The sequence below is a fragment of the Sinocyclocheilus grahami genome, unplaced genomic scaffold, assembly GCF_001515645.1.
Source record: "Sinocyclocheilus grahami isolate Dianchi unplaced genomic scaffold, SAMN03320097.WGS_v1.1 scaffold71.1, whole genome shotgun sequence".
Lineage (NCBI taxonomy): Eukaryota > Metazoa > Chordata > Actinopteri > Cypriniformes > Cyprinidae > Sinocyclocheilus > Sinocyclocheilus grahami.
The window spans coordinates 440,593-461,875 of NW_015505250.1; the positions used below are offsets into that span (position 1 = coordinate 440,593).

Below are 21,283 nucleotides of genomic sequence, written 5' to 3' on the forward strand. Positions count from 1 at the left end.
CAAAAATAAATGGTAAAGGCATTTAACAACAGCAAAAAAAAGCTGAGGCATAAAAGTGCCCGCAGTAGCCCAAAGTTGCAGAAATACATATAGGCTAAATAGGATATATAATACGGTTATAATTATTTCAACAATTATGAATAACCGCTTTTTTCCCCCTTCTTTTTGACAAAGAACATCATGTTTGTGAATAAGGTTGTACGTACCTGTGCGGCTGTCCGCGAGGAGCTGAAATCTCTGAGCTCGCGAGTGCGGCAGGTGCGTCTGAAGCCTCCAGTGAGCACCAAAACTTCTGCCTACGGTTGGGTCCTAGTGTCCGCCGGTCCTTAATAACGCTGCTGAGGACAAATACACCACTCTTTTGATCACTGTGACACGAACGAAAGTTTACACTCCTACTCAGTCAGTCACACGCATAATATGTATATTAATTCCTCAAATATTTACACATTCAAAACCCTGTTGTTATTGACCCCTTGATAACTAATATGTAGGCCTACATCAAAATTCAGGTCCTTATTATAATAATCGTCTCATTTTATTAAACACCTTATTGTTAATTATAATCACTAATGCCCAACTTTCTAGACATGAGACTACATTTGCTAAAAGTAAACACAAACCAACAAAAGTTCAGGTCATCAAATTTGTGTTTATTGATTGACCAGGCTCTCTTTACCTGTCAAATAAAAACAGATACACAGAGGAAATTCTGAGCCAAAACAAAGACTTTTTTTTTTTAGACTTCCCTGGGAAATGGGTGCTGGAGGTGCGCTGCAGACTCCTGTCAAGAGTTAATTAGAACATTTTCAAAAGCGTGATTTTGTAGCATGTGCAAGCCTGGCAGCGCTCTCACTGCTTGGGGTCATAAAAGGTCAAGAACAAATGAAAGCGGCGTTCAAATACTCCCATTCACAGTGAGAACATGTGACACAGGTGCCACTAAAAGTAGAAAAACAAATCCAGCTTCACAAAAAAACAAGACACTTCAGGATCTGCAATTGTGGCAAGAAAAAACACAACATAAATATTCTTCTTCTTTATACGGGTACATGCGTGTGACTGCAGATGACAATGACAGCCTGGCAGCCTAATCAAAAATCTTTATTATGAAATGTCAAACATTAGCACAAGCTCTGCCCACTAGAGAGCAGATAGAGTGGGTGATGACCACACGAGAGTCCAGATCCACAGAACAAACAAAATGAAGAAATGCAGCTGCCTGACGGGTAGTGCAGTAACAGGAAGTCCAAGATAGAGGTATGGGGCCATGAAGAGGTGAGAGGTCAGAGGTTCATTTGTAAAGCCTCAGAATGGATGTTCAGAGACAAATATTGTGAGGCGGATGATTGAACTGCCTCGGAAGTTGATGACGTTGTTAACGGTAACCATCTCTAGATCTAGAACGATGGTCTTTGGTCCTTTAATGGGCCGAGCCAGAACCAAAGTTGCACTGATATTACTGGTTTGCTGTGGAAAAAAAATTGAAAGAATGTTTTCATATTTTATTAATTAATTCAGAGTCACTCTTTCTCTTCAGAGTTGAAACACTGCTTTCACACACTTGGGCAAATTATATGAAAACAAACTCTTGCAACAATTTCAAATGGTATTTGATTAGCTAAGGGACTCCTAGGACCAATAAAAGATGTTGTGGTTTGGCTTCAGAGTAATTTTGAAGGAAGGTCTCACAGAAATCCTACAGTTCCCTCTAGTGGTCACCTTTATATATAAACTAACATTCAAAAGCATCCTGTCTGTAAGAAGTTTTAACTGTTTTTGTCTCTAATAGTCACCATGGCTGCATTTATTTGAAGAAAAATACAGTAACATTGTAAAATATCTATTTGAATATATTTAAATATATATTTTATTCTTGTGATGGCAAAGCTGAATTTTCAGCAGCCATTAATTCAGTCTTCAGTGTCACATGATCCTTCAGAAATCATTCTAATATGCTGATTTGCTGCTCAAGAAACATTTCTTATTACCGCAATCAAAACAGTTGTGCTTGGAAAGCGTGAATTTTTGTCAGGATTCTTTGATGAATAGCAAGTTCAAAATATTTTGTAACATTATAAATGCCTTTACTGTCACTTTTGATCAAACGATTGCATCCTTGCTGGATAGAAGTATTCATTTCTTTTTTAAAAATTGTTGACCCTAAACTTTTGAACTGTAATGTAAGTGTTTTACAACATGCATCAGTTATACAAAGAGAAGCCCATTTACCCGCATGTAAAACTCTCGCCCCTCGTTGCCAGACTTGATCTGAAAGATGTAAAATGCTCCAGGGTAACGGGTGGTGGCCTGCATTTGAAATATATCGGCAGGAACACTACGGCTAGAAGACAAATCCATATGCCTGTACAAGACAGTAAAGGGTCTTTCCCGACACGCAGGATTCTCCGCAGAACACATGCACTGACTGAGAGAGAAAGAGAGAAATATATTCAGAACACGCTGCAACTGCAACAAAAAGCTATAAGTCAAATTACTGACTAAAGCGAACAGGTTTTCTTTTGCCAACATTCATGAACTTACTTGTCACTGAGCTCTATGTAAGGTGGATCACATCTAAGAGGGTCCAGACATGTGTAACCTCCCTGGAAATTGAAACACACTTGTGCTGTTGTACAGGTGTTGTTACCAGACTCACATTCATTGAGGTCTTGAAAATCAAACACACAACAGACAGAAGTAGGGTTATCATCATCATCATGATTTATGATCATTAACAGCAACAATAACAACAACATCAATGTAAAAAGAGCTAAATGGTGCAGCAGATGTGAAATATTCTTGTGTTTAAGGTCCGAAAATTCTGCAAATGGTTAATGCAAATAGCAAAAATAAGTATTTGGCTATTAATGGCCATAAATACTTCTTATTCGCTATGAAAGTGCATTTTTCTTGATTTTATTTTAAAAAGTATATTACTATACTCATAATGCATATTATGCATACCGAAGGAAAACAATGCAAATCATTGCTATAGCATCACAAAACACAAAAAAACACAAAAATATTTGTCTCTCTGTAAAACTGCACTTGTCACAAAAATGTGAAACATAATTTTGTTTTAGTGGTTTAAATTGAGAAATATTCCACATTTGTGTCACAACAAGGAGAAATGCACCTAGAAGGTAGAAGGAACATTTAGAAAAATATAAATGATTCAACAAAATCACATTGAAAGAAGCACATAAACCTTCACAGTTCCTTCACATAAACTTGTGATACCTTCACAGCGCCTTCCATCTTCATACACGTAATATCCAGGCGGACACACGCAGGAGAATGATCCTGGTGTGTTCACACACGTGTGCTGACAAAGGAAGTCTGAGAAACTGCACTCATCCAGATCTGAGAATGGGTAGTGATAAAGACAGACACATTACACACTATCAATGCACGCAGTCAAACATAAAAATTCAGGCAACAAACATCTTAAACCTCTCTAAAACCTCTAAATTGGGACCTTCCTGTTCTCAGCCCCCTATCTTTCTCTATTCTAAGCATCTCTTCTCCTCCCCTGATTACCATTGCAGGTGGTCCCATCAGAGGCGAGCTCGAAGCCCTCGTCACAGGTACACATGAATGAGCCGTATGTGTTCAAACAGCCGTGAGAGCATGGGTTTGTCTCACACTCGTCCACATCTGGCGAGAGTGGAAAAGGAAGAAAATGTTCAGTGATCAACAATGATCAAACTAATATGATATTCCTGTGTATATGTGCACCTTGGCATGTCCTGCTATCTGCATTAAGGAATCCAGGGCTACAGGAGCAGGAATATGAGCCGGGGACGTTAGCGCACAGCTGCTGGCAGTAACCATAGCGACACTCATCAATGTCTAAAGAAAGGTGAGTTAGAGAGCACTAAATATGCAAACAGTAGTCACAGCTGAATTAAGACATTGTTTAGTGTCAAATAAGATTGATTATTGATTATTATTTCAGCATTTAAACATCAAACAAACAAAACTAGATTACAGCATAATTTAACTGTAAAAACAACTGAATTGTCATAATTTAACTGTTAAAAAAACAGTAACTGGACTTTAATTTACAATACTGTTCAAAGTTTTAGGGTTGATAGGAATTTTTATGTTTTTGAAAGAAATGTCTTATGCTCACCACTGCTGCATTTACAGTGGGGAAAAAAAGTATTTAGTCAGCCACCAATTGTGCAAGTTCTCCCACTTAAAAAGATGAGAGAGGCCTGTAATTTTCATCATAGGTATACCTCAACTATGAGAGACAAAATGAGAAAAAAAATCCAGAAAATCACATTGTAGGATTGTTGAAAACAGTTGTGCTGCATAATATTTTTGTAGAAACTATGATGCATTTTTTTAAGGATTCTGTGAGGGACATGAAAGATCAAAAGAACAACATTCATTTGAAATAGAAATCTTTTGTAACCTTACTGTCACCTTTGATTAATTTAATGCATCCTTGCTGAATAAAAATATTAATTTATTTTACAAAAGTCTTACTCACCCCAAAGTTTTGAACAGAAGTGTACTTTAACACTAACATAACGACAACTGGTTTATTAAAGGATTTACTGTGTACATGTTGTGTCACTTGGCACATCCATGTAGACATCACAAATTAAAGCATACAGTATAACATCAAATTAGCCATTTGTAATGTCTGTAAATCTTACCTTGGCACTGTCCACCCACCAGCCAGTAGCCCTCAGTACATGAGCAGGTATATCCACCAGCTGTATTGATACACACCTGAGTTGGGTTACATTGGTGCGACTCTGTCTCACATTCATCAACATCTAAAAAAAGGAAAGAAAGCCACAGTCAGCTCCTATTTGTGCTTTACCCACCACTGTCCACTTTAGAAACTCGCCTGAAACGATTCACACAAAAATATATGGGAATATACTGCCAAATATAATGTGATATATTCAATGGTTGAATTGTAAAAAAAAAAAAATTCAGGGGGGATGATGGTGTGGTCAATTACTTTTTTCTGATTACAAAATGTGTCTAATTTTTAAAAAGGTTTTTATTTAATGAAAGATTAGCCTTATTAAATGAACCATTATTTATAAGCTTTTTTTCCCTTCTTGGCCCTGAAATGGAGGAATTTTGGTCAATATTGATCATTAAACAATATCTTGCTAAATGTGCTGAAACCTTAGCTGGTTTACGTCTGTCATAAATAAGGATAAATAATGATGACAATAAAACCACCAGTAGGTGGCAGCAAGCCCCTGTTTTGATAAATTATTTATTGAATCGTTCAAATCAAATGATACGTTCAAAACGGCTGATTCTATTAGAAACGAAACAAGCCTGCGTCCCAATGTGCATACTATACATCCTAAATTCTATGTGATATTAGTAATTTTCAATACTATTTAGGGCCGATAGGCTGGATAGTACGCAAATTGGGACGCAGGGAAAGTGTCCATCTGAATGGATGGTTGAATCACTGGCTCACTTGATTCGTTTAAAAACTTATTCATTCAAGGAATGAAACACCGTGTTAATATGCAATGTTGTATAAAATTAATAGCACATTTGTGCTCGCGCATGTAGGCCTACTGATATTCAGAAAAGTACATTGCTTGTACAATGATTATAAAAATATAAAAACTCATCCATGGGTATTTTTTCTTTAATTGCTTGAATTATACGGTATTCTAATAGGCCTCATCGCGCAGTGAATGCTTTTGGACTCTCAAGACGTGTTTTTGTTTGGTGTTTGCAAGGTCGATGACTTGATAATGTCAGCTCTCCTATCATCTCTCAATCCCTCACAGTTACACATACAGCACAATAACATTGTCAGGGGAACGTTTTTCAATTCTAAAGAAAAATCATACCTTTTCTGTTGTCTTCTTTTTAAAGAAATTCAAAAGTTGCGCTTGAACCATTTTGCACGAAAAATGACGAAAACTTGCTTCCGCTTGTGCACAGCAGTTCTGATTGGCCAATCGCCATTATTCGTGAATTATCATAAGTAGATCATTTTAACATTTGCATGATAAATTTGACATAATACACATTATTAATCCAAAGGGGATGGTAAGGAGGGATGGTGGTTTTACTGAGGGGATGCTTTTTGTCATTTTTTTTTTCAACCAGGGGGATGCCATCCCCCCTCAATTCGAGCCCTGGATATATTACATAATACATGTCCATCTGAACTAGTGCTTATATTTTTAAATATATTGCAATATATGCATTGGCCATATACATATAAACATATTTAGAAATGAAGACAAAAAATAGCATTACATGTACTAAGGTTAAGGTTTTATCCTTCATTGTGTACATATATTGCACATACATGTTCTGATATAAATGTGAATGTATGTACACGCATGTATACACATTCACAGAATGAGGTACAGCAGACTTCTAGTTCCCAGCATGCTTGGCTTCTCACTGTTAAAGGAGAGTAAATCTTAAAATTAAGTTGTTATTTCATGTGGTTTGCTAAATATTAATATTGGGGGAGATCTGTTAGTGTTTAACGTTGTATTATTTTGGAATTTGAAAGGGTTTCTGGGGTTACCACTGTTCTGAAGAGTAGAGCCTGTGGTTAGGCTGACAACTGGAAGAATACCAATAAGGTTATATTGCTTAATTTAAAATGTAATGACTGTGTATGCTGATAGACTCTTTGCTAAATACTTTAGTACATGCAGGTGTACTTGTGCTGTTGTTAACCAGCTATATATGAAAATATAAAACATATGTTGTGTAAATAATTATAAAACATAAGAAATGTATTATATATGTCTATATATGTGTATACTGCATGAGTAAATATATGTGCAATATATTTAAACACATGCAGTACCATATCTTATCACATGTATATCTATATGTTATGAAGTGTTTAAATATACAATTAAATACATTGTCACATATTTTTCAATATATGAAAGCGGCAATTCCTTGTGTATTATTCAATATATTGTAATATACAGGTGCATCTCAATAAATTAGAATGTTGTGGAAAAGTTCATTTATTTCAGTAATTCAACTCAAATTGTGAAACTCATGTATTAAATACATTCAATGCACACAGACTGAAGTAGTTTAAGTCTTTGGTTCTTTTAATTGTGATGATTTTGGCTCACATTTAACAAAAAATTAATCAGCTAATCAACTCAAAACACCTGCAAAGGTTTCCTGAGCCTTCAAAATTTTATTCTGTATATTTTCAATATACCATTAAATCATTTAATATATTGATCAATCATATATAAGGAAATATATTTCCTTTGCATAAGGGCATCTTGGTGTATGTAACTTCATTACAATTAAATGTTTCATTATTATCAGAATACTTCTACAGAATGCTTAATCTGTCCCACTGATAGCTTGCCCTCTGTGGACAGATGTTCTTTACTTTAGCTTAGCAGGTCTGTTACAACTCGAACTCCATCCCTGACCTCATAAATCTTACCTTACTATCACATCTTAAACAAATAGCTAGTCTTACACAACACATTTCCAAAACTGGGATTCATATCTCTCTGTTCCACTCTCGCACACACATTATCAGCACAATTCCTTATGAGGGCATGCCTTAAATACCCGTAAAAGCACCCTTGGTTCTCAGACCATGAAGTCAAATGTTTTACAAGTAAGCAAACATTACTATGAAAGTGATGAGGGTGTGATAGATTTGGGGGGGCTGGGGACAGTGTGAAAGCCAGATAATTAGTTTCTTTTGGTCCAAGCTGCCAACAGTCCCACTGTTACTATTTGGGTAGAGTGATGCAATGGGTCCTGGCAAGCCAAGCTGAAATTCCATAATAAGTTACTTCTGCACTTTTAAATTACCCATTCACTTGCATTTGGCATTTCAACGAAAGTACCTTACTTTGCAGTATAATCACAAAGGCAGTCACCTGTTTTGCATTACAGCAATTTAACCTTTGTGTTAGCAGGTCAGATCCTTAACTATTATACAGCTTGTTAATACTAGACATCGCAAAGCATTATTATGAAGTGGAGTCATTACAGCTAGGTCTGATAGCAGAGATGCGGCCACATGAGACATGAGGCCCAGCTGGGCCCCAGAAAGTGACTGAGAGCATCTGGATTACATGTGTACTACCACACATGTCTGATCTGAGGTGAAAGGATCTGGAGCATTCTGGGAATGCCAGCATTTTGGAGATCAGATCTGATCCAGAGATTTTACAGTAAATTTAGCACAAGATTTAAATGAGGTTCAGAGGAAAGACATGGTGTGTAAATGAAAGAGAGGGAAACGTGTCTGCATGTGAAAGATGATATAAAATGTTGACGGGTGATATCATTCATGTGGTCAGAATCATGACTTTTACTAGACTTTTAACAAGTTTACTATGGTACAATTCATTAAATTCAACAAGGGGCCCAAATACCAGATGTTGCTGAGGTCATTAAAACATCTAGTCTTCACATCAGAGATATTCAATCCCTTAAAAGTAAGCCCAGACAAAATCTGAAGGCTTTACTCATATTTGGAATATCTGCACTTCTGTATGGATTTACACATGGTAAAATGAGCTCATAACACTCTAATTGCTAGCTGAAAGCAAAATCAACAAACAAATACGCAAGTATGTGGGGAATTTATATAAATGACGGCTATTACAATTCACATTCACAAAACATGCTTGTCTTATAAAAGCAAAACAATTCATCAAACAAAAAAGACGCATGCAAGATTAAACTTTTCAGCCATACAAAACTTGTAGATGATTAATATGAACAAACAGGTTGAGGTCAATCCAGGACCCAAAAATCTGGCACCAACTCAAAACTCCTGCTTCTATACGCACATCTTTATTCCAGAGATTTAATGTCCGTGATCTGTTACCACACACCTGATTGTTTCAATTATATCAAAGGCATTTACATTAGGCCACTGCAATAGTTCAAGCAGGACGGTCAAGCAACACTTCACACAGCTTATGTGAGTTAGCTGGAATCATTATACTAACGTGAGGTGTACAGCGAGCCAGAGTAGTAATTATGTTTAGTGTGGAATGTCTACTGCAGCCACAAGGAGAGTCTTATTTGAGAATGAAATACAGTAAAACAATAGCATAAAGTACAGTTAGAGGGTGAAATTTTAAAAGCAACCAGGCAGATCACAATCTCCTTACCTGTAGAATCAGAAATAACTCTTAGGAGCTGCTCAACTCTTTCAGCTTGATCTACACTGTCCTACACTGACTTAACACAGAAAATACAAAATGCAGAGTCAATAGTGATAATAAAAAAAATCTCTTTATTTGCTACCATTCAACATCTTTTTAGCAAGGATGACTTAAATTGATCAAAAGTGACAATAAAGACATTTAAAATGTTTTCAATTTCTAAAAATTTCTATTTCAAATGAATGCATTCATTATATAATCCTGGAAAAAAACTATATCAAGTTTTCCATAAAAATATTAAGCAGCGCAACTGTTTTCAGAGTAATAGCTGCTGAGAATTCAGCTTTGCCACCATAGAAATAAATGACATTTTAAAATATATAAAAATATTGAAAACGAAATGTCATAATATTACTGTTTTACTGTATTTTGTTCATATAAATGCATGAGAGACTTCTTTTTAAAACATAAAGAAACATACCAACCCCAATCTTTTGAATGCTAGTGTATTTTTTATTTAAATAGCATTACATATAAAGTTCAATGACTCAGAAATAATAATGACATCATGCCTCAATTTCCAGACGTCCCACTAAGCTAGAATACATTAATTAGTCTGCGGTACTAGAGCCCACTCCACATTTGCTGATAGACACCGGTTACAATCCCACAGCCTGAGAAGGCAAGTTTCAACTTGACAAATCAAATAATTTAGGATATTTTTCAAGTTCCCACCCAGAATAAGATAATTTAAGCTTTGAATTTTAGATTTTATGCAAAGCATCCACATTCCTGAATCACAAGTGAGCTTTAGATCTTCTTTCCTTAAGTTTCGCCTGAACTGAACTGTCTTTCAGAGGTTTGCATACATTTTAGAAGTGCCTATAAGCTTTACTGAAGCTAAACACAGGATTGATGGGATTTATGATGGCACATTTCAGGCACTGACTGGGTTGACTGTTTTAGTCCTTCAAGCCTTAGTGCCACTGGCAAGAAGAGGGCATTCCCTGGCTTTTACAAACACACACACTAACACTAAAGCAATACCTGTTAGATGAATGATGGACAATTTTTGTATTGTACAATTTCTGTTCCATAACAGCATCTCTTAACATACATAACAAACACACTGTACAAAGGACGCTCACAAATTGCACAGCTGGTCGATGACAGATCTCATTCAACAACCAGTGACCTCATGTTTGGCACGAGCAACCACAGATGCTGAGATTGCAATGGTTTGTCTACAAGATTTTTCAAGGTTTGTCCAACTGAAGCTTAAAATGCTGTTGTACTGAATGTCTCAATAGCTCTATAAGACCATTATCTTTGTCCAAAATTTAGTACAGGACATAACATTCATCTTCGTTATTCAGTCCAAGTTTTTCCCAGGTCAAGACATGTGCATATAAGCACAAGTATCATGAGCGTATCTGCGCATGTATCTTCTTTATAACACGGCTGTCTTGGGCTTAAAAGGTAACAAATCTATCATTGTGTGTTTCTGCAGAGAAGCAAGAGAGGACTGGAGAATGCATTAACTGCAAAGACTGGCACCAACTCGAGACAAATCCGCAGACCATATCGAAAAATACAGCAAGCAGTCATTTGTGCAACTATTTATCAAATGGCACGTGAAATAGGTCCGCACACTGACACGCATAAAGACTCTGACGAGACAATATATAACACCTATCTAGATCAAAGCAATAAAACAGGAGATATCACCGACACCACAATCAGTTCAACAACTTCAACAGAAGCAGACCACATCAGATACAAACTGACGATTTATGAATTATATTATTGAATTGTAAAGTTGGATCCCAGTAAGGAGGGCTAAATGCCAGTTCCTGTGTGTCTTCCTGCCTCTTCACAAGATGTAGTTTGTTCTGAGGTTCCACAGTATGTTGTGGTTCCACACTAATGACTGATCCAGTCCAAATTATGAGATTCATTCTGCTGAAGTCTTTAAGATGCCACTCAGCCCACCGCAGCCATTATTAAATTACAGTCCAGCACAGAACTGGGTATTTGCCTCATTTCAGAGCGAGAAGACCCATGGACCATTGCAGAAAATGAAATAAACATAAGACCACAACCTTATATGACCCTGAGTGAATATCGACCACGTCTCAAAGAGTCTTCTTCTTCTTAGTGTTATTTATTATAAAGAAATGGCTTTACATTTGCCAGAATGTATAAAGTTCTTTTTGTGCACTAAACTTGCATTTGACATTTTATCAAGCGCAAATAATTGGTTCACATGTACTTTTAAAGCCCTACGATAAGGCATGATAACATTTAAAACGGTTAAGTATATGTTTTTAAAATTATTTTTAGTTAATAATCCAACAGTGACTAATTCAAATTGTTACTGGTATGGTCTTCTTGTTCATCAGATAGTAGAATATATTCCAGCAGTGACTAGTTTCTATTCAGTTAGTCACTAATGCATAATGATTAGATACTAGCACTTATTACTAGTAGTCACCATCCTAATTCACTAATCTTGGACTTAAATTTTACTTGATTTCAATCTCATTCTGACATATAGCATACTTAAAAAGTTGCTGAATAAACATCTACAACTAAAGTTAACCTAATAAGCAAATTGTCATTAATTGACATACTGTATATTGTTACAGTGACTGTATCCCTGTAGTAATATATGGTAAAATATTATCCTAAATGGTAATTTACCATACCAGCCAAAAGTGTGCACACACTTGACTAACTGACTGAATTTGTTTCTCAAGACTTTAAAAGCCTTTTGATCTTAATTTAAATAAAAAGGGTCATATGACGTTGCTAAAAGAACATTATGTTGTGTATTTGGTGTAATGCAATGTGTTTATGCGGTTTAAGGTTAAAAAACCATTATTTTCCATATAATGTAAATTATTGTTGCTCCTCTATGCCCCGCCTTTCTGAAACGCATTGATTTTTTACAAAGCTCATCGTTCTGAAAAAGCGAGGTGTGCTCTGATTTGCCAGGTATCCAGTGCGTTGTGATTGGCCGAATACTTCCAAGCGTGTGACGGAAATGTTACGCCCCTTAACATACTGTGATGCCGTCTCCCAGCAGGACAAGACAAAACCAATAAAACCCATTACAAATGAGGCATTTGTTGCATCCAGTGGGGACATAATTACTGATTATAATGACTTATACTGTGTTTTTACACATTGCATTGTGTATCACGCTGCGTAAACATAAAACCATGTCTGCATTTGTGATCAGAGAAACGACAAACAACAAGCCTACTCTACAATGCTCAAAACTTGCGTTTGAATCATCAGGGGCTTAGTAAAAACTTACTTACAGGCTGTGAGTCAGAAACACCAGACTGTCCTTGCAAAGTTGGAACTGCCCAACTTTATAGAAACAGCCTTTGTGCCACAGATGCAGTGCAGGCTACTGGTTCAGGAAACAGTCCTCATCCTCCATAAAATGCACAGCACACATCTGAATATTTGGGTTGAACTGTTCTGGAACAGTGTTGTAAATACAACTTAACCACTGATTTGTAGTCGTGTCCTCTTTTGGAAGGCCAAACAAAGTAGTTTTGCTTTCACAACGAAACACACAACGACTCCACAACATGGCAGCGGCGGCAACAGCAAGAATTAAAGTTACGCCTTCTTTCTTTACATGAACATTTGGGCAGCATTATGCAAATCTTCCCACATCGTGACGTAGACATGTGGGGGCGTGTTAGAACGAGCCGTTTTAGGTAGGAGTGGTTGACTCTTAACTTTTATAAAGAATATCTCTTTGGATTTGAGACTTTAGTCTTTGCAACTTTACAGATCTTCTTTATGCACCAAGAGCTTGTAACACTCCAAAGAGAAGGGAAAAATTGAAATCGCATCATATGACCCCTTTAAGTCTTAAATTACATTTTTGAAGATAGTAATTGTGCATGCATATTTCTTTACATAACTAAATTTTAATATAAATGCTTTTAAAATGGTTGGCCTGGTCTGGATGGTAAAGTAAAAGCAGTCAAGACCATTATATGGCTGGCCAGGCAAACTAAGATCGCCTGACAAGCCAGGAATGTGTATCAAATCTTCTGGGTTTGAACCTACAACCTTTCAGATGCTATCTTTATCTAACAAGGTAAGGGTAATAGTGGAATGTATAGGACCATGAGGCAAACTTACCAACACAAGTGCCATCAGCACCAAGTGTATATCCAAGGATGCAGGGAGTGGACCGGCTCACTATTGGGTAGCTCGGACCAGGGCCTGGACCAGGACCTGCACCGACAGGAGGAACATTAGGAATTAATGGTTCAGAATATCCCAAAGATCTGTCAGGGTAGGACTCTTCGGGATAGGAAGGCTCAGGGTAGGAGCGTGGACTGTTCCGGGTATAGGATTGGGAGTAGAGTCCACGGGGGATGCACAGGTATCCACCGTTCTGATTTACGCACTGCATATCACCCCGACACGGGTCTGGTAGTGTCCGGCACTCATCAATGTCTTAAAGCATATGTGAGAGGTGGCATTAACAGCTGTATTTGAAGCACAAGTTTCAATGAACATTTTAATAACATGGCAGAAGTGCCACTAACCGATACACTGTCTGGCACGGCGGTCATAAGTAAATCCATCTGTGCAAGTCTGGAGAGAAACACGCATTTTATAGTCAATCCAATAGATAAACAAACAGCAGTTTATGGAGTTCTTTAAGTCCAAGTACAGGTGCATCTCAATAAATTAGAATGTCGTGGAAAAGTTCATTTAGTTCAGTAATTCAACTCAAATTGTGAAACTCGTGTATTAAATAAATTCAATGCACACAGACTGAAGTAGTTTAAGTCTTTGGTTCTTTTAATTGTGATGATTTTGGCTCACATTTAACAAAAACCCACCAATTCACTATCTCAACAAATTAGAATACTTCATAAGACCAATAAAAAAACATTTTTAGTGAATTGTTGGCCTTCTGGAAAGTATGTTCATTTACTGTACATGTACTCAATACTTGGTAGGGGCTCCTTTTGCTTTAATTACTGCCTCAATTCGGCGTGGCATGGAGGTGATCAGTTTGTGGCACTTCTGAGGTGGTATGGAAGCCCAGGTTTCTTTGACAGTGGCCTTCAGCTCATCCAGGATTATATAATTTTTTGGTCTCTTGTTTCTCATTTTCCTCTTGACAATAGAGAATTTGAAGTAGTTTGATATTGCCATCGTATGTTAAAGTTAATGCTTATGTTAAAGATGTACAACAGCACTGGAAAAGCAAAAAACAAAACATGTTAGGCACTCTTATTACGACACGCGTTGAGCAACAGTGCCAAGCTTGAATGACTTAAAACAGAAATTCATTTACCTGACTTTTCCCAGAGTGAATGCAGCATACGACACATATTAAAACTGACAACATTCTATAAATAAAAAACAAAAAAAAACCTTGTTAAATCATTCTGAAATTTAAAAAAAACACATGAAAATGTTTAAGTTTCATTCATTGGAATAAGCACTGTGAATGCCCATTCAAAACCAAGAACATCAACAAACACTTTTCTATAAGCTGGATAATTTTACAAACGTATTTTCGTGGTTTACACATTAGTTTGAAGCACTGTGACAATGATAACATTTAATCCTTAAAAATATCTAATAGCTGTTTTGATACTATCACTTATTGTCTAGTAAGTAATCCAGTAGTGACTAATACCTGTTAAATATGTCACTAGTAGGGCCTTCCTGTTTTTTTTTAGGTAAGTACTTTCAATTCCAATAGTGACAAGTATCAATTCAGTTAGTCATTATACTCATCACATACTAACACTTATTAATTTGGTACTAGTTACCATCCCAATAGAGACAATTAACTATTCCATTGCTGCTGGTACCAAATTAGAAATATCTTGCCACTAAATTCTTTTGGGATCTGTGGTTCAGATATCAACTGTTCACTAGTATCCTTTCTAGTTTCACAATAGTAACTATCCATTGGTATTATCAGTATTTGTTCTATATCTATTCCAGTTTTCAGAAATTGAAGACAGCTATAAATTGGACATTAGGATGAATATGAATCATTCTGACTATACATATGACAAGCTATTAGATAAGCATATGACAAGCAAGAATAGATAACTAGTAACTATTGGAATAGTTACTTGTAGCAAGAATGGAACCCATTGAATTCAATGGCAGTTAGCAACTTGTCACTAGTAACAATGGAATAGTTACTTGTCACTACTGGAATGGTAGCTAATTGCAAATGAATAAGTACCATTGACTAATTGAATAGATATTCGACACTTTTTAAATAAGTACTAGTATCTAATCAATAGTCAGTTCAAACATAGCCTACTATTCAGTATAGGATTACTTAGTGGCAAGTCATAAATAAGCACTATGGCATAAAATAGACACTAGTTAGTTGTAAGTAATGCAGCGATGCTATAACGGCTTACCATGAAGCACCATCTGTCTAATTAAACTCACCTTTTGTTGGTCGACCAACTCAAGCCACGTAGTTCAAATGACATGTTTATGTGGATCCTTGTGGTCCCCTTGGAAAGACCGTCACACCGCCGACCCGTAAACTCCTCGGAATAGGAAAAGAGCTGATATTTGTGGTCTCCCTCCGCGTACGCGCGTTCACTTGAATGTCGAGACACTTGGCTTTGGTCACCCGATGCGGCCGCCCTGTCGACCGATGGCAAGAACGTGTGAGAACATTGACTAATAGTAAGAGGAGGGTCTTATTATATATATAAAAAAGAGAAAACTCGCTGTATTTCTCCTTACTCGGCCCACTCCACGGATTGTTTAGCAATGCAAATAAACGGGCCCCCAGAGCACTTGGCCAACAGCTGGATCCCATCAAAGACAGACAGCCCCCTTTGGAACGAAATCGCGCACAGGGAGCTGCCACAGACCAAAACGAGGAGAAGGAAGAAGGCGGTGAGGAAAACCGAGAAAATAATCTATAAAATGACGCATAATCAAATTGTAAGGCTCACCAGCCTGCTTAAATTTAGAGAGGGCTACTGTACGTGCTGGTGCCGAGTCATCACGTCAGACAAACTCCACCACCCAAAATCACTCGTCCAGGCTCGCGTTAGTATTAGCGGAATGTCGAAAGTTTTTCTTTATAACCAAATAGTTTATTTCACATAACGGTTTAAAAAAAAAAATGGAATTAAATTAACATTTAGCGAACTGTTACTGACACCAGAGCCGTTGAAAAACTAAATTACAATCTGGGTTGGAACGTTAATAGATTTCTTGTCAAATTTACCAATATACATTTTTTTAAAAAGTTGACTGCCGCGCATTGATTGGACAGCAGACCATGACCACAGTAAGTGTCACCCTGACCTGCATTTTATTAGCTATTGGCCAGTGTAAATATTCTGAAATAGCCTTGTACCGCTAACTTTGAGCTGTTGACACACTCGGCCCACACACTTGACTGGAAGGTGCACATACACAGGCAGAATTTGTTTTTATTGTATCCATTTATGTCAACTAACTTTGCTTTTGCTTTTGTCTATTGATTAATTGGATTTAGAATAGGTTTGGCTGCATCTAGCAGGCCAGATGTGGACTGAATTCAGCAGGGAAGACTGTGTTGGGAGACTGAGACAGTTTATCAGAGCTTTTTGGCATGGATAAGGCTAGAAGATGGAGTCAGTGGTCACATCCCGGGTAGCACACTGCCACACTCTCTCTCTGCTGCTCACTTGAAATAACTCAACCGTTTAGTGGCAACTGTGTGAATTCAAGCACTAGAGCATCAGTTAGGCTACAGTAAGCCATTGAAAGCATCAGTGATATGTTACAGAACTTTTTTTTTTTAAATCACTCAGACATTCATTAGACTCTTAAATACAAATACTTTCAGGTTCAGGTTCAAGGTGATCAAAGTCTGCCAGATTAACAGACCCTCTAGACAAAAGCCCATTTGGATTAAGATCTTGAGATATAAAAAAGGTTTAGACTTGATCTGACGCTGATAAAACAGACAGCAGAGTTATGATAGTTCAAATGTACACAATCTAACAGCAGGAAAAATGGCTTTGAGGAATGTGGGAGGCTGAAGCAGGTGTTCCCTGGTGAGAGCAGGGTTATTTTATCTGGCTTTGTGAGTGCTGTGTGAGGAGAGTTCGCATTCAGATCTGACACCTGCTTACATTCACTATATCCAACACCCTCAAAGTGTTTCCACTATTTAGTGCAATGGATTTGCTTCAAAGCAGCACAAATACTTGCTAGGATTCAAACAGGCCACTACAGCATCATAACTGAAATGTATGTTTGTATATGAAGAATTAACAGTTATGCTGCCTGTGCTGAATTTAATGCATTGCAACATAATACACCTTTAATAATGTCATGTCATTACTTGCACTACCCTTCAAAAGTTTGGGGTCTGTACGATTTTTTTTGTCTCTTATGCTCACAGAGGATGCTCTTACATGTAATATTGTGAAATTGTATTACAACTCACAATAACATTCCTATTTTAATATATTTTAAAATGCACTTAAAATACACTTTATTCCTGTGCACTACTTTCTAATATGTCTATATACAGTATGTTTCTAATATGTTATAACAATGTATAAGTCTTTACTGTCACTTTATCAATTTAATCATCCTTGCTGAATAAAAGTATTAATTTCTTTGGGAAAAAAATAGAGTCTTACTGACTCCAAACTTTTGAAGGTAGTATATCCACAACTGGACGTCAAAATATTAACATCTATTTAAAATGGTTAGATGGTCCAAAAATCTACACACCAGAAAACAGATGGCTGTTTTAGACATGGTTACGCTACAATTGGAATTACGGACAGAGTTTGCCCTAGAGACATATTGGGAAAGAAGGACATTCCCTTTTGTGGTTAATCTGGTCTGATAATGCTCTAGACCACTGCCTCCATAAGTACTTTTAAATTACAGCCTTGCAAATTACATAGTCTGCAGGTGGGGGTGGGGGGGAAAGAAAACACAGATGCAAAAGATCAACAAATGTTTCCTTATAAAAGTCTTGTATAATATATGGAACTGTACAATTTAAGGATTAGATTTACATATTAATTACCAAACAGCAGGAGTTCCTTTTGCATAGTTATCGTGAAGAGATGTATTTCTAAATAAAATCAAACACTAACTATTAGAATGGAACTGTAACATCTTCATATTAAAATAGCACTTAAGCGGCTTAAATTAATGAATAAATAAATTAAAATAAAAGGGAAAACGCAAATATACATAGGAGAGAATAGTTTATTCTGTAGAAAAGAGAAACACTGTTGTTGACTAACACTTTCATGAGCGGTCTTTCAAACTTCAAAAAGATTGATCAACTTTAAATAAACAGCAGCGCAAAATATATACCCTAATTTAAATGTACCTTAAATCTATATAATCAAGTCCACCCAACTTTTATGAAAGATATAACCAAAAAGAGAGTTACTATGGCCATTTTCTCTTTAAAAAAATAATAAAAAAATTCTTCATATTAGACCTCAAGGAAATGCCATTTTTAAATATTTGGTTGGAACCCATTGAATTAGGAGTCCTCTGTTATAATAGTGTTTATTATAACAGAGGTTTATTATTTGTTTATTAAACTATTTTAAAATATACAGGTCATTTTTAGACTGATTTTGCACTTTAATCCTTTAATTTTCCTTTATGTGTGCATGTTTTCCAAACTATTATATACATGTTTCTTTCTACCTTAGAAAGGTCTGAATATTGCAGATACATTTTAGCTTATGCCCACTGCATAAACAGTGAAAAATATGATTGATGTACAAATAAATAACATAACTGCACACTTGTACTGCATGGGAGCATGAGCTGCAGTCTAAATCCAAGATCAAATGTCACTTCTTGATTAACTGCTATTGTACCTGCCATACCATACAGTCAACCGTTCATAGCACTCAAAACGGGAGGATTTTGAAACAATATCTGTAGCGTTTTTGCAGAAGTGGAAAAGGCTTAATAAATCCATTTGTGCAGTGGATGCCAGACAGCATTAGACAGTCTCTCAACACACTAGAAAAACATTAAACACCTCTCTTTGTCTAAAAATGACAAGCTGAATGTTTGCACAACATTAAATCAATGTTGGCAGAAGGTCACAAGAATATTCGATAATGTAATCTTCCCCAGTTTGCAAACAGAATTAGATTCTGTCAAACTTAGGCCTCAGTTTAGTCAAATTTAACAAGCACAGGCAGCCCTTAGATGCTTTATCTTTTTTTTATTATTCCAATGGCAATCAGCTGTTTTAGTAAATATTTAAATCCATGACATGGCCCAGTTTTCTGTTTCCATCTGCTGGAACGTAGTGTCCTGATAAGCTAAAGTGCTTTGAGTGGCAGTACAAGTGGCTGATGTCACTGCTTGAGCAAATCTTTCAGCACAGCTCCACCGCTGGCCTCAGCCAACACAGGTACAGGTGTAAAGGTGGGCAGGGCGTCTGAGATGGGCTTCATAAGCAGGTGGCCCCCAGAACCTGCAGTGCTGCCTGCACCTGCGGGATTGAGGAAGGGTACGGCTGCAGACCGGGGTGCCAGGAAGGGGTTTGAATCCCCAGTGCGCTTACCTGGGCCTAAAACACCTGAAAGAACACAAGCAATGTTAGAAGTGATCACAGATAATATACAGGCCTGTTCGGACCAAGAATGATAACTATGATGATAGCTATATTCAGTGGTGGGCCGTCAGGGCCAGCAAAGCCTTCTCTGCTGGCCTAAACACTACCAGAATCACTGATTTAGCTTAATATATTTTTCCATGAATGTGTATTAAATTATTTCCAATAGTCTATTCTCTTCATTTTATATCTTTTCTCTTGGTTGCACTGCTTCCAGCAGTGTATGTTTATAATAGAGCTTTTATCCAATTATATTTCAGCAATAGTGTTGCCAGGGTCAAAGAAATCTGCCTTAAGGCCTTCAGAATCAACAGCGGAGGTGTCTGTTAGCTTAAATCAATGGCAATGAAACTGTTGCTTTAACCAATCAGATTTCGAGTTGGCAGCACCAGGGCCATCTAGCTGGCTAACGATAACGTCAGCATTTTCTCCTCCTTTGATTGGATGGTCAGCATACTAGCTAGCAAACAGCATCACTGTAAATCATTTTATTAAAACTTAGTAAAACTTTTATTACTGTTTCTCAGGTTTAGATTTTCAGTGCATTTTGAAAAAATATTTGCCAACTATATTTAGTAAATCTAAAAACAGTAGTCCTAATGACTGCGAAAAACAACCACACACCTCCTCGGCACCGGCTCTGTGAAAGACTCGTGAAGATGAAAAACCACTTGAGTATGGTAGCTTAATTTTAATTTGTGACTCTTTTATCGCTTGATGCGTTGTATGCTGATGTTATTTGCGCGATATAAAGCCAGGTTTAAAGGGGTCATATGATGCGATTTCAAGTTTTCCTTTCTCATTGGAGTGTTACAAGCTGATTGTGAATAGATAAGATCCCTGAAGTTGCAAAGAGATATTCTTTATCAAAGTTAAGACACGCCCCCCTAAAACGGCTCGTTCTAACACGCCCCCACATATCTACCTCACTATGTGGAAATATTAGCATAATGCCGCCCAAATGTTCACGCAAAGAAAGAAGGCGTGGTTTCAGTAACCGCAGTTAGTGTTGAAGCAGCCATGTCAGGGAGACGCTACGTGTTTCTAAGCGAAAGCAAAAGCACTTTATTTGGCTTTCCGAAAGTAGATGCATTTAGGAATCTTTAAGATTACTTACAACAGAACAGTAATGCATTTTATGGACGACTGTTTCGTGAACCTAGGAGAGGAGGTCATTCTGACTTTGCTATGACAATCTGGCGCTTCTGAATCAGCTACTGTTTTGTTATTAGTTTAAGTATTTGCTATTAACTGTACAAATGCGGAGTTTTACGCATTGTGTGTGTGTGTGTGCTCGAGCGAGCGAAGGAGAGAGAGAGAGAGAGCGATGTTAATACATATGTGTACTATTTGTAAGCAGTTCAGCTGCAATTGCTTTGGCAATACAAATGTGTAATTTTTGTCATGCCAATAAAGCACTCTTAAATTGAAATTGAAATTAAATTGAGAGAGCGCTAGAGAGAGCGAGAGAGAGGGGGGAGGGGGGGCCACACACAGC

The 21,283-nt window shown here is 37.0% G+C and overlaps 2 protein-coding genes across 3 annotated transcripts in view; both read right to left on the reverse strand.

The window, feature by feature from the left end:
* Positions 1–673: 673 nt before the first annotated feature.
* Positions 674–16,157, reverse strand: LOC107585489 (fibulin-5-like). Of its 2 annotated transcripts, XM_016272520.1 has the most exons (12): positions 15,915–16,157; positions 15,609–15,812; positions 14,482–14,536; positions 13,721–13,769; positions 13,308–13,628; positions 4,674–4,796; positions 3,742–3,855; positions 3,544–3,660; positions 3,244–3,366; positions 2,545–2,671; positions 2,233–2,428; positions 674–1,470 (listed from the first exon to the last, which is right to left on the reverse strand). In XM_016272520.1, the coding sequence occupies exons 2-12, from the start codon at positions 15,650–15,652 to the stop codon at positions 1,309–1,311; spliced, it is 1,431 nt and encodes a 476-aa protein (XP_016128006.1). In that variant the 5' UTR covers positions 15,653–15,812; positions 15,915–16,157; the 3' UTR covers positions 674–1,308. The 2 variants fall into 2 exon arrangements, with proteins under 2 accessions (XP_016128006.1, XP_016128005.1); XM_016272519.1 differs by having other exon boundaries at positions 15,609–16,157.
* Positions 16,158–18,413: 2,256 nt separating this feature from the next.
* Positions 18,414–21,283, reverse strand: part of LOC107585490 (thyroid receptor-interacting protein 11-like) — a 34,363-nt gene continuing 31,493 nt past the window's right edge. Inside the window, exon 22 of the mRNA XM_016272521.1 lies at positions 18,414–19,749. Within this exon, the coding sequence (XP_016128007.1) occupies positions 19,526–19,749 (224 nt within the window). The 3' untranslated portion in view covers positions 18,414–19,525. The remainder of the gene's footprint in view (positions 19,750–21,283) is intronic.